The 13,980-nt window shown below is 61.3% G+C and overlaps 1 protein-coding gene across 1 annotated transcript; it reads left to right on the forward strand.

Annotated features, from left to right (window-relative positions):
- Positions 1-7,497: 7,497 nt before the first annotated feature.
- Positions 7,498-13,008, forward strand: LOC121274453 (unconventional myosin-Ie-like; the record flags this gene model as incomplete). The annotated part of the gene is made up of 3 exons (XM_041181791.1): positions 7,498-7,818; positions 9,323-9,498; positions 12,469-13,008. Coding segments are annotated over 3 exons (574 nt in total), but the record flags the coding sequence as incomplete, so codon positions are not given.
- Between the last annotated feature and the right edge of the window lie 972 nt (positions 13,009-13,980).

The following is a 13,980-nucleotide window of genomic DNA, read 5'->3' on the forward strand; positions in this document are numbered from 1 at the left end:
CTCCACCCCTCTCTATCTCTGTAACCTCCTCCAGCCCCTACACCCCTCCCTATCTCTGTAACCTCCTCCAGCCCCTCCACCCCTCCCTATCTCTGTAACCTCCTCCAGTCCCTCCACCCCTCCCTATCTCTGTAACCTCCTCCAGTCCCTACACCCCTCCCTATCTCTGTAAACCCCCTCCAGCCCCTACATCCCTCCCTATCTCTGTAACCTCCTCCAGCCCCTACACCCCTCCCTATCTCTGTAACCTCCTCCAGACCCTACACCCCTCCCTATCTCTGTAACCTCCACTAGCCCCTACACCCCTCCCTATCTCTGTAACCTCCTCCAGCCCCCGCACCCCTCCCTATCTCTGTAACCTCCTCCAGCCCCCACACCCCTCCCTATCTCTGTAACCTCCTCCAGCCCCTACACCCCACCTATCTCTGTAACCTCCTCCAGCCCCTACACCCCTCCCTATCTCTGTAACCTCCTCCAGCCCCTACACCCCTCCCTATCTCTGTAAGCTCCTCCAGCCCCTACACCCCACCTTATCCCTGTAACTTCCTCCAGCCCCTACACCCCTCACTATCTCTGTAACCTCCTCCAGCCCCTACACCCCTCCCTATCTCTGTAACCTCCTCCAGCCCCTACACCCCTCCCTATCTCTGTAACCTCCTCCAGCCCCTACACCCCTCCCTATCTCTGTAACCTCCTCCAGCCCCTACACCCCTCCCAATCTCTGTAACCTCCTCCAGCCCCTACACCCCTCCCTATCTCTGCAACCTCCTCCAGCCACTACACCCATCCTTATCTCTGTAACCCCCTCCAGTCCCTACACCCCTCCCCCTCTCTGTAACCTCCTCCAGTCCCTACACCCCTCCCTATCTCTGTAACCTCCTCCAGCCCCTACACCCCTCCCTATCTCTGTAACCTCCTCCAGACCCTACACCCCTCACTATCTCTGTAACCTCCTCCAGTCCTTACACCCCTCCCTATCTCTGTAACCTCCTCCAGACCCTACACCCCTCCCCATCTCTGTAACCTCCTCCATCCCCTACACCCCTCCCTATCTCTGTAACCTCCTCCAGACCCTACACCCCTCCCTATCTCTGTAACCTCCTCCAGCCCCTACACCCATCCCTATCTCGGTAACCCCCTCCGGTCCCTACACCCCTCCCCCTCTCTGTAACCTCCTCCAGTCCCTACAGCCCTCCCTATCTCTGTAAACTCCCTCCAGCCCCTACACCCCTCCCTATCTCTGTAACCTCCTCCAGCCCCTAGACCCCTCCCTATCTCTGTAACCTCCTCCAGACCCTACACCCCTCCCTATATCTGTAACCTCCTCCAGTCCTTACACCCCTCCCTATCTCTGTAACCTCCTCCAGCCCCTACACTCCTCCCCATCTCTGTAACCTCCTCCATCCCCTACACCCCTCCCTATCTCTGTAACCTCCTCCAGCCCCTACACCCCTCCCTATCTCTGTAACCTCCTCCAGCCCCTACACCCCTCCCTATCTCTGTAACCTCCTCCAGCCCCTACACCCCTCCCTATCTCTGTAACCTCCTCCATCCCCTACACCGCTCCCTATCTCTGTAACCTCCTCCAGCCCCTACACCCCTCCCTATCTCTGTAACCTCCTCCAGCCCCTACACCCTATCCCTATCTCTGTAACCTCCTCCAGCCCCAACACCCCTCCCTATCTCTGTAACCTCCTCCAGCTCCTACACCCCTCCCTATCTCTGTAACCTCCTCCATCCCCTACACCCCTCCCTATCTCTGTAACCTCCTCCATCCCCTACACCGCTCCCTATCTCTGTAACCTCCTCCATCCCCTACACCGCTCCCTGTCTCTGTAACCTCCTCCAGCCCCTACACCCCTCCCTATCTCTGTAACCTCCTCCAGCCCCTACAACCCCCCATATCTCTGTATCCTCCTCCAGTCCCTACACCCCTCCCTATCTCTGTAACCTCCTCCAGCCCCTACACCCCTCCCTATCTCTGTAACCTTCTCCCGCCCCTACGCCCCTCCCTATCTCTGTAACTTCCTCCAATCCCTACACCCCTCCCTATCTCTGTAACCTCCTCCAGCCCCTACACCCCTCCCTATCTCTGTAACCTCCTCCAGCCCCTACACCCCTCCCTATCTCTGTAACCTCCTCCAGACCCTACACCCCTCCCTATATCTGTAACCTCCTCCAGTCCTTACACCCCTCCCTATCTCTGTAACCTCCTCCAGCCCCTACACTCCTCCCCATCTCTGTAACCTCCTCCATCCCCTACACCCCTCCCTATCTCTGTAACCTCCTCCAGCCCCTACACCCCTCCCTATCTCTGTAACCTCCTCCAGCCCCTACACCCCTCCCTATCTCTGTAACCTCCTCCAGCCCCTACACCCTTCCCTATCTCTGTAACCTCCTCCATCCCCTACACCGCTCCCTATCTCTGTAACCTCCTCCAGCCCCTACACCCCTCCCTATCTCTGTAACCTCCTCCAGCCCCTACACCCTATCCCTATCTCTGTAACCTTCTCCCGCCCCTACGCCCCTCCCTATCTCTGTAACTTCCTCCAATCCCTACACCCCTCCTTATCTCTGTAACCTCCTCCAGCCCCTACACCCCTCCCTATCTCTGTAACCTCCTCCAGCCCCTCCACCCTCCCTATCTCTGTAACCTCCTCCAGTCCCTACACCCCTCCCTATCTCTGTAAAACCCCTCCAGCCCCTACATCCCTCCCTATCTCTGTAACCTCCTCTAGCACCTACACCCTCCCTATCTCTGTAACCGCCTCCAGCCCCTACACCCCTCCCTCCCTCTGTAACCGCCTCCAGCCCCTACACCCCTCCCTATCTCTGTAACCTCCCCCAGCCCCTACACCCCTATCTCTGTAACCTCCTCCAGCCCCTACACCCTTCCCTATCTCTGTAAACTCCTCCAGCATCTACACCACTCCCTTTCTCTGTAACCTCCTCCAGCCCCTACACCCCTCCCTATCTCTGTAATCCTCCAGCCCCTACATCCCTCCCTATCTCTGTAACCTCCTCCAGCCACTACACCCCTATCTCTGTAAACTCCTCCAGCCTCTACACCCCTCCCTACCCCTGTAACCTCCTCCAGCCCCTACACCCCTCCCTATCTCTGTAACCTCCTCCAGCCCCTACACCCCTCCCTATCTCTGTAACCTCCTCCAGTCCCTACACCCCTCCCTATCTCTGTAACCTCCTCCAGTCCCTACACCCCTCCCTATCTCTGTAAACCCCCTCCAGCCCCTACATCTGTCCCTATCTCTGTAACCTCCTCCAGCCCCTACACCCCTCCCTATCTCTGTAACCACCTCCAGCCCCTGCACCCCTCCCTATCTCTGTAACCTCCTCCAGCCCCTACTCCCCTCCCTATCTCTGTAACCTCCTCCAGCCCCTGCGCCCCTCCCTATCTCTGTAACCCCCTCCAGCCCCTACACCCCTCCCTATCTCTGTAACCTCCTCCAGTCCTTACACCCCTCCCTATCTCTGTAACCTCCTCCAGCCCCTACACTCCTCCCCATCTCTGTAACCTCCTCCATCCCCTACACCCCTCCCTATCTCTGTAACCTCCTCCAGCCCCTACACCCCTCCCTATCTCTGTAACCTCCTCCAGCCCCTACACCCCTCCCTATCTCTGTAACCTCCTCCAGCCCCTACACCCTTCCCTATCTCTGTAACCTCCTCCATCCCCTACACCGCTCCCTATCTCTGTAACCTCCTCCAGCCCCTACACCCCTCCCTATCACTGTAACCTCCTCCAGCCCCTACACCCTATCCCTATCTCTGTAACCTTCTCCCGCCCCTACGCCCCTCCCTATCTCTGTAACTTCCTCCAATCCCTACACCCCTCCCTATCTCTGTAACCTCCTCCAGCCCCTACACCCCTCCCTATCTCTGTAACCTCCTCCAGCCCCTCCACCCTCCCTATCTCTGTAACCTCCTCCAGTCCCTACACCCCTCCCTATCTCTGTAAAACCCCTCCAGCCCCTACATCCCTCCCTATCTCTGTAACCTCCTCTAGCACCTACACCCTCCCTATCTCTGTAACCGCCTCCAGCCCCTACACCCCTCCCTCCCTCTGTAACCGCCTCCAGCCCCTACACCCCTCCCTATCTCTGTAACCTCCCCCAGCCCCTACACCCCTATCTCTGTAACCTCCTCCAGCCCCTACACCCTTCCCTATCTCTGTAAACTCCTCCAGCATCTACACCACTCCCTTTCTCTGTAACCTCCTCCAGCCCCTACACCCCTCCCTATCTCTGTAATCCTCCAGCCCCTACATCCCTCCCTATCTCTGTAACCTCCTCCAGCCACTACACCCCTATCTCTGTAAACTCCTCCAGCCTCTACACCCCTCCCTACCCCTGTAACCTCCTCCAGCCCCTACACCCCTCCCTATCTCTGTAACCTCCTCCAGCCCCTACACCCCTCCCTATCTCTGTAACCTCCTCCAGTCCCTACACCCCTCCCTATCTCTGTAACCTCCTCCAGTCCCTACACCCCTCCCTATCTCTGTAAACCCCCTCCAGCCCCTACATCTGTCCCTATCTCTGTAACCTCCTCCAGCCCCTACACCCCTCCCTATCTCTGTAACCACCTCCAGCCCCTGCACCCCTCCCTATCTCTGTAACCTCCTCCAGCCCCTACTCCCCTCCCTATCTCTGTAACCTCCTCCAGCCCCTGCGCCCCTCCCTATCTCTGTAACCCCCTCCAGCCCCTACACCCCTCCCTATCTCTGTAACCTCCTCCAGCCCCTACACCCCTCCCTATCTCTGTAACCTCCTCCAGCCCCTACACCCCTCCCTATCTCTGTAACCTCCCCCAGCCCCTACACCCCTCCCTATCTCTGTAACCTCCTCCAGCCCCTACACCCCTCCCTATCTCTGTAACTCCTCCAGCCCCTACATCCCTCCCTATCTCTGTAACCTCCTCCAGCCCCTACACCCCTCCCTATCTCTATAAACTCCTCCAGCCCCTACACCCCTCCCTACCCCTGTAACCTCCTCCAGCCCCTACACCCCTCCCTATCTCTGTAACCTCCTCCAGCCCCTACACCCCTCCCTATCTCTGTAACCTCCTCCAGTCCCTACACCCCTCCCTATCTCTGTAACCTCCTCCAGACCCTACACCCCTCCCTATCTCTGTAACCTCCTCTAGCCCCTACACCCCTCCCTATCTCTGTAACCTCCTCCAGCCCCTGCACCCCTCCCTATCTCTGTAACCACCTCCAGCCCCTACACCCCACCTATCTCTGTAACCTCCTCCAGCCCCTACACCCCTCCCTATCTCTGTAACCTCCTCCAGCCCCTACACCCCTCCCTATCTCTGTAACCTCCTCCAGCCCCTCCCTATCTCTGTAACCTCCTCCAGTCCCTACACCCCTCCCTATCTCTGTAAACCCCCTCCAGCCCCTACATCCCTCCCTATCTCTGTAACCTCCTCCAGCCCCTACACCCCTCCCTATCTCTGTAACCTCCTCCAGACCCTACACCCCTCCCTATCTCTGTAACCTCCACTAGCCCCTACACCCCTCCCTATCTCTGTAACCTCCTCCAGCCCCTGCACCCCTCCCTATCTCTGTAACCTCCTCCAGCCCCCACACCCCTCCCTATCTCTGTAACCTCCTCCAGCCCCTACACCCCACCTTATCCCTGTAACTTCCTCCAGCCCCCACACCCCTCCCTATCTCTGTAACCTCCTCCAGCCCCTACACCCCTCCCTATCTCTGTAACCTCCTCCAGCCCCTACACCCCTCCCTATCTCTGTAACCTCCTCCAGTCCCTACACCCCTCCCTATCTCTGTAACCTCCTCCAGCCCCTACACCCCTCCCTATCTCTGTAACCTCCTCCAGCCCCTCCACCCCTCCCTATCTCTGTAACCTCCTCCAGTCCCTACACCCCTCCCTATCTCTGTAACCTCCTCCAGTCCCTACACCCCTCCCAACTCTGTAAACCCCCTCCAGCCCCTACATCCCTCCCTATCTTTTTAACCTCCTCCAGCCCCTACACCCCTCCCTATCTCTGTAACCTCCTCCAGACCCTACACCCCTCCCTATCTCTGTAACCTCCTCTAGCCCCTACACCCCTCCCTATCTCTGTAACCTCCTCCAGCCCCTGCACCCCTCCCTATCTCTGTAACCACCTCCAGCCCCTACACCCCACCTATCTCTGTAACCTCCTCCAGCCCCTACACCCCTCCCTATCTCTGTAACCTCCTCCAGCCCCTACACCCCTCCCTATCTCTGTAACCTCCTCCAGCCCCTACACCCCACCTTATCCCTGTAACTTCCTCCAGCCCCTACACCCCTCCCTATCTCTGTAACCTCCTCCAGCCCCTACACCCCTCCCTATCTCTGTAACCTCCTCCAGCCCCTACACCCCTCCCTATCTCTGCAACCTCCTCCAGCCACTACACCCATCCCTATCTCTGTTGCCCCCTCCTGTCCCTACACCCCTCCCCCTCTCTGTAACCTCCTCCAGTCCCTACACCCCTCCCTATCTCTGTAACCTCCTCCAGCCCCTACACCCCTCCCTATCTCTGTAACCTCCTCCAGACCCTACACCCCTCCCTATCTCTGTAACCTCCTCCAGTCCTTACACCCCTCCCTATCTCTGTAACCTCCTCCAGACCCTACACCCCTCCCTATTTCTGTAACCTCCTCCAGACCCTACACCCCTCCCTATCTCTGTAACCTCCTCCAGACCCTACACCCCTCCCTATCTCTGTAACCTCCTCCAGACCCTACACCCCTCCCTATATCTGTAACCTCCTCCAGTCCTTACACCCCTCCCTATCTCTGTAACCTCCTCCAGCCCCTACACTCCTCCCCATCTCTGTAACCTCCTCCACCCCTACACCCCTCCCTATCTCTGTAACCTCCTCCAGCCCCTACACCCCTCCCTATCTCTGTAACCTCCTCCAGCCCCTACACCCCTCCCTATCTCTGTAACCTCCTCCATCCCCTACACCGCTCCCTATCTCTGTAACCTCCTCCAGCCCCTACACCCCTCCCTATCTCTGTAACCTCCTCCAGCCCCTACACCCTATCCCTATCTCTGTAACCTCCTCCAGCCCCAACACCCCTCCCTATCTCTGTAACCTCCTCCAGCTCCTACACCCCTCCCTATCTCTGTAACCTCCTCCATCCCCTACACCCCTCCCTATCTCTGTAACCTCCTCCATCCCCTACACCGCTCCCTATCTCTGTAACCTCCTCCAGCCCCTACACCCCTCCCTATCTCTGTAACCTCCTCCAGCCCCTACACCCCTCCCTATCTCTGTAACCTCCTCCAGCCCCTACAAACCACCCTGTCCCTCCCTAAACCTCTCTGCGCCCCCCCCTCCCCTCTCTCTCTCCTTCGAGACGCTCCTTAAAAATCACCCTCATTGACCGGGCTTTTGGTCACCCTGTCCCTAATACCTCCTCAGCTTGGCTTGGTGGGTGGGTGGGGTAAGAGTCACCCTCCCCTTGAGGTTTCCCCACCATGTTAAAGGCGCTACGCGAACGCGGGTGGCAGCTGGGTCTCCGATCCTGGGGAGAGCCGGGCCCTCGAGTGGGGCGGGATTCCAAGATGGCGACACCGGCCCCTCAACCTCTGGTTTCCGTTCCCTCCAGGCACCCGGTGGAGTTCGGGGAGGGGTCCCGATGCTGGACCCCAGCTGGTGACCCGGTCCAGCCAGAGACAAAGCATCCGGCAGCAGAAGAGCATGGAGCAGCCCACTTTGCCCCGGCAGGGGGCATGTCCCCGAGCCAGGGCCTGTCCGACCCAACAAAACCTCGAGTTCATGAATGTGCCGGAGCAAGGCGTCGCCGGGTAGGTCGGATGGCAACCGGGTCACGGAATGTGGGGGGGATGGGGGCGGGGGGCGATGCCGCCTGAGGTCGAATAGCAGCCGGTCACCAGCTTCCCTCTTCCGGGCGGCTGGTGAGTGCAGAACTCGCCCTTGAGCTGGAGGAGGTTACAGAGATAGGGAGGGGTGTAGGGGCTGGAGGAGGTTACAGAGATAGGGAGGGGTGTAGGGGGCTGGAGGCGGTTACAGAGATAGGGAGGGGTGTAGGGGCTGGAAGAGGTTACAGAGATAGGGAGGGGTGTAGGGGCTGGAGGAGGTTACAGAGATAGGGAGGGGAGTAGGGGCTGGAGGAGGTTACAGAGATAGGGATGGGTGTAGGGGCTGGAGGAGGTTACAGAGATAGGGAGGGGTGTAGGGGCTGGAGGAGGTTACAGAGATAGGGAGGGGTGTAGGGGCTGGAGGAGGTTACAGAGATAGGGAGGGGTGTAGGGGCTGGAGGAGGTTACAGAGATAGGGAGGGGTGTAGGGGCTGGAGGAGGTTACAGAGATAGGGAGGGGTGTAGGGGCTGGAGGAGGTTACAGAAATAGGGAGGGGTGTAGGGGCTGGAGGAGGTTACAGAGATAGGGAGGGGTGTAGGGGCTGGAGGAGGTTACAGAGATAGGGAGGGGTGTAGGGGCTGGAGGAGGTTATAGAGATAGGGAGGGCTGTAGGGGCTGGAGGAGGTTACAGAGATAGGGAGGGGTGTAGGGGCTGGAGGAGGTTACAGAGATAGGGAGGGGTGTAGGTGCTGGAGGAGGTTACAGAGATAAGGAGGGGTGAGTACAGGGATGCGAGTTTTAATTGGAGGTATTGCCGGACCGGGAGCTGGTGTGGATCAGCGAGCGCAGGGGGTGATGGGTGAACGGGGACTCGGTACGAGTTGCGACGCGGTTGGGGGGGGTAGTGGCGTTCTGGAGGAGCCGAGGTTTACGGAGGGGAGAAAGCGGGGGGTGGGGGGGGGTGCCGGGCAGGGGTGCGTCGCAATAGCCGGGCCTGGATAGAACGAGGGCAACGGGTGAGGGCTTCCTCAGCCGAAGAGCCGAGAAGGTGGTGAAGTCGGGCGATGGGAACCGGCGGGCCGGACGATGTCCCGATTTAATTGGACGACTTGGGAGGAGCCTCGGTCCGGATCCCGTCCCTCTCGCGATTCCCAACGTTGGGATGGTGACCTTGGGATTAAGAGAGAGGATTTGCCAATACAACCGCCCTCCACTCCCGGCCGTGGTCCAGTGCCTGGTGGTCAGTCGGTGGGGGGGAGGGGAGGGGCAGGGGTCTGGGGGTGGGGGCGCGCACAGGCTCGGGGCCCAGCTCTGCTGTGCAGCCCTTCCTGGTCCAGTAGTCCGACGGGACTGCTTGACCGGGTGGGCGTGAGGAGAGATTGTGGGGGTGAGGGGTGAGGGGGGTGGTTGGCGGGTGGAGGGGAGTTTGGGGATTGGAGGGGACGCTACGTTTTAAGGTTTATTTACCACCCCCCCACCCGCCCGCAGCTTGCAGAGGCGGATGTCCAAGGAGGTGAGGCCAGTCCCCGGGGGAGGCCGAGCCAAACCGCAGCCCAAAGCCCGGCTGAGGCTGGCGATGTGCCGGGCCCTGTTCGCCTACGATGCCCAGGACACCGACGAACTGAGCTTCAACGCAGAGGACGTCATCGAGATAGTGAGGGAAGGTGAGGCTGCAGCTCGGGGGCTGGTCCCTCAACCCCACCCCCTCCCCCAACCCCACACCCACACACACCCCCACCCCCTCCACACACACCCCATCCCCTCCACACACACCCCATCCCCTCCCCCAACCCCATCCCCTCCCCCACCCCCACACCCTCCCCCAACCCCACCCCCTCCCCCAACACCACACCCTCCCCCAACCCCAGCCCCAACCCCATCCCCTCCCCCACCCCCACCCCCTCCCCCAACACCACACCCTCCCCCAACCCCACCCCCTCCCCCACCCCCACCCCCTCCCCCAACCCCACACCCACACACACCCCCACCCCCTCCACACACACCCCACCCCCTCCCCCAACCCCACACCCTCCCCCAACCCCACACCCACACACACCCCCACCCCCTCCCCCAACCCCACACCCACACACACCCCCACCCCCTCCCCCAACCCCACACCCCCACCCCCTCCCCCAACCCCACCCCCTCCCCCAACCCCACCCCCTCCCCCACCCCCTCCCCCAACCCCATCCCCTCCCCCACCCCACACACACCCCCACCCCCTCCCCCAACCCCACCCCCTCCCCCAACCCCACACCCTCCCCCAACCCCACACCCACACACACCCCCACCCACTCCCCCAACCCCACACCCTCCCCCAACCCCACCCCCTCCCCCAACCCCATCCCCTCCCCACCCCACACACACCCCCACCCCCTCCCCCAACCCCACCCCCTCCCCCAACCCCACACCCTCCCCCAACCCCACCCCCACACACACCCCCACCCCCTCCCCCAACCCCACACCCACACACACCCCCACCCCCTCCCCCAACCCCACACCCACACACACCCCCACCCCCTCCCCCAACCCACACCCACACACACCCCCACCCCCTCCCCCACCCCCCACACCCTCCCCCACACCCTCCCCCAACCCCACACCCACACACACCCCCACCCCCTCCACACACACCCCACCCCCTCCCCCAACCCCACACCCTCCCCCAACCCCACACCCACACACACCCCCACCCCCTCCCCCACCCCCACCCCCTCCCCCACCCCCACCCCCTCCCCCAACCCCACACCCTCCCCCAACCCCACACCCTCCCCCAACCCCACACCCACACACACCCCCACCCCCTCCCCCAACCCCACACCCTCCCCCAACCCCACCCCCTCCCCCAACCCCACCCCCTCCCCCACCCCACACACACCCCCACCCCCTCCCCCAACCCCACACCCTCCCCCAACCCCACACCCACACACACCCCCACCCCCTCCCCCAACCCCACACCCTCCCCCAACCCCACACCCACACACACCCCCACCCCTCCCCCAACCCCACACCCACACACACCCCCACCCCCTCCCCCAACCCCACACCCACACACACCCCCACCCCCTCCCCCAACCCCACACCCTCCCCCAACCCCACCCCCTCCCCCAACCCCATCCCCTCCCCCACCCCACACACACCCCCACCCCCTCCCCCAACCCCACCCCCTCCCCCAACCCCACACCCACACACACCCCCACCCCCTCCCCCAACCCCACACCCACACACACCCCCACCCCCTCCCCAACCCCACACCCACACACACCCCCACACCCTCCCCCACCCCACACCCTCCCCCACCCCCTCCCCCACCCCCACACCCTCCCCCACCCCCTCCCCCACCCCCACACCCTCCCCCACCCCCTCCCCCACCCCCTCCCCCAACCCCACACCCACACACACCCCCACCCCCTCCCCCAACCCCACACCCACACACACCCCCACCCCCTCCCCCAACCCCACACCCACACACACCCCCACCCCCAACCCCACACCCTCCCCCACCCCCCTCCCCCAACATCACCCCTACCCCACCACTCAGCTCACTGGGGGAAGGTCTGCCTTTCCCTCACGCTCCCCCTCCCCATCGCTCTCTCTCCCTCTCACACGCACACTCTCTCTCGTCTCTTTCTCCTCCACCTCTCTCATTCTCTGCCCCTCCTCCCTATTCCCACCCTTTTTCTCTCACTCTTTCCCCGTCACCTCTCTCTCCCTCTCATTCCAGCTCTCCCTCTCTCCCTATCACTCGCCCTCAGTCTTTCTCTCCCTCTCCTTTGCTCTCTCCCTCGTTCTCTCTCGCATCACAGTCTCTCTCCCCATCTCCCTCCTTTCTCACTCCACATCTCTCTCCCCCTCTCACTTCTCTCTCCTTCTCACTCCTCCCCCTCTATCTCTCTCTGTCTCCCTCACTCTCTCTCATTCCACCTCTCCCTCACTCCCTATCTCTCGCCGTCTTTGTCGCCCTCTCCTTTGCTCTCCCTCTCTCTCTTGTTCCCTCTCCCTCGTTCTCTCTCGCATGACAGTCTCTCTCCCTATCTCCCTCCTCTCACTCCACATCTTTCACTCCCCCCATCACTTCTCTCTCCTCCCCCTCCATCTCTCACTCTGTCTCCCTCACTCTTTCTCTCTCTCCCTCCCTCTCTTCCTCATTCACTCTCTCTCCCTCACTCTCACCTCCCTCCTCTCTCTCTCTCTCCCTCCCTTATTCACTCTCTCCCTCTCTCTGCCGGTTTTTAGCCAATTTCCCTCCGCGTCACCGGGTTAGTAAGTGAACCTACAGGTTGCTGTGGGGCGGGGGTGGGGTGTCCTTCTCTTGTGGGGGGTTGGGGTCGCTACCCACTGACATCCAGAGGGAAAACGCGACTCCTCGGACGAGGATTGGGATTGGCCGCGACGCTTTCCGCTATCGAATAGCCCACCCACCATCTAGAAAGGCCACCCATGGCGGATCCGTCCGTCTCCCCCCCCCCCCCCCCCCCCCCCCCCCCGGCCAGGGGAGTGGGGGTTGGGGGGACAGAGTGGGTGCGGTGACCACTTGGGGAGGGAGGGGGGAACCCAGAGGGAGGGGGTGGGGGTGCATTGGGAGCTGGCGGGGTCTCGGCTGAGCTGTCTCTCCCTTTCTCCCCGCCCTGCAGATCCATCGGGCTGGTGGGTCGGCCGAATCCGAGGGAAGGAAGGGCTGCTGCCTGGGAACTACGTGGAGAAGATATGAATCCGGAGGGGACCTGAGCGGACGAGCCGGATTGGGAAGGGGGAGGGGGAGGGGCGCTGGATCCGTGGCGTCCCTCTCCCGACGAGGACATGTGGCCGGCGAGACTGGCGGCAGGGAGGAGGGAAGAGGGCAAGGGGCCCTGAACCTCCGAGAGTCGGGAAAGAGATGGTCACTGTATGGACTGCGAGGCAACACCCCCACCCCCCAGCTCCTCTGCCCCGCCCTGACTCGCGAGGCCGATGTAACGGTCAGCCGCAAAGTCCAGCTGAGCGCGGAGAGCCGCACCAGGCTGAGTGTCCGCCATCAGAGGAGGAGCCTCTCCTCCCCGCACTCCTCCCACTCCTCACACAATCCCCGGCCGCCACATCGTGCCTGCTGCATCAGTGCCTGCCCCCATGTTATCATTTTTATTAATAACAGACAGAGAGAGAAAATAAAAATAATAATAATTGATTGCTGAAAAGAGAGACGTGTCGCTGAAGTTTTTCATCTTGCACTCACCAGGACAAACACTAACCCCAATTTATACTGCAGGAGAAAGGGTTGCTGATTGGCTGAGGCGTTACCATGGAGACAGCAACAGGGAACTAGAGGCTCCTAACCTCTGGGGTAATTCAAACAAGGGGCAACGTGTTCCTTTCGTTGGCAAGGAGCGGACCCGACCCCTGTGTGTGTGTGTGTGAATGTACGTCGCTTCTAGCAGGTGTAAACGAGGCACGTTTACCAGCTCGACTGATCAGCCCTAAGTTGGGTGGTTAGTGTAGTTATTAGCGCACTCGGGATTGCTGGGCAGGTGCCGCCCAATCGCAGAATCCCAGCCCACCGTTGACGTTTTTGTTTTGGGGGTTTCGCCAGCGCAGGTTTGAGGTGGGCTACGGGTCTGTGCCCGCTGCGGACTGTCCGAAGGGACGTGTGCCCGTACGGACCCGGCATTGCACCAGCGCTGAGATTCACGCACCGTGCTGCTCAGCTGTGTGTGTGTGTGGTCGGCGGAGCGTCTTTCTGAGGTGGGGGGGGCTGGGAAAATGCTACCCACCGCAGTGCGAAATGGCCAGCCGCTGTGCCCGCTGGTCAGCTTTCTGGGGGCCTCTTGCTCTTTCTGCAGACTGGCAGCTTTGGGCCCGTTGGCGAGATGTGGCGGTGAACTCTGACCCGGTCCGGATAGCCAATCGTCGCGCAGGATGGTTTTGGTGCCCTCTTGGTTCCGCGTCACAGAGAGTGGATTTTCCGTGTTCCTCTAGTGCGGGTCGGTGTTGGTTCTCTCCGGGCGCCTGAACCCCAGCGGTTTCAGAACACGGGCAGTGCCACACGGTGACACGCGCCTTCGCCCTGGTGGGACTGTTCCATCGAAGAGCCCCGGCTTTGACCCTCGACCCAAGCTCAGTTACACCATCCGGGTTATTACAGGGGGGAGTGACGCTCGTGCGTGGTTCTC

Source organism: Carcharodon carcharias, assembly GCF_017639515.1.
Source record: "Carcharodon carcharias isolate sCarCar2 chromosome 36 unlocalized genomic scaffold, sCarCar2.pri SUPER_36_unloc_31, whole genome shotgun sequence".
NCBI classification, from domain to species: Eukaryota; Metazoa; Chordata; class Chondrichthyes; order Lamniformes; family Lamnidae; genus Carcharodon; species Carcharodon carcharias.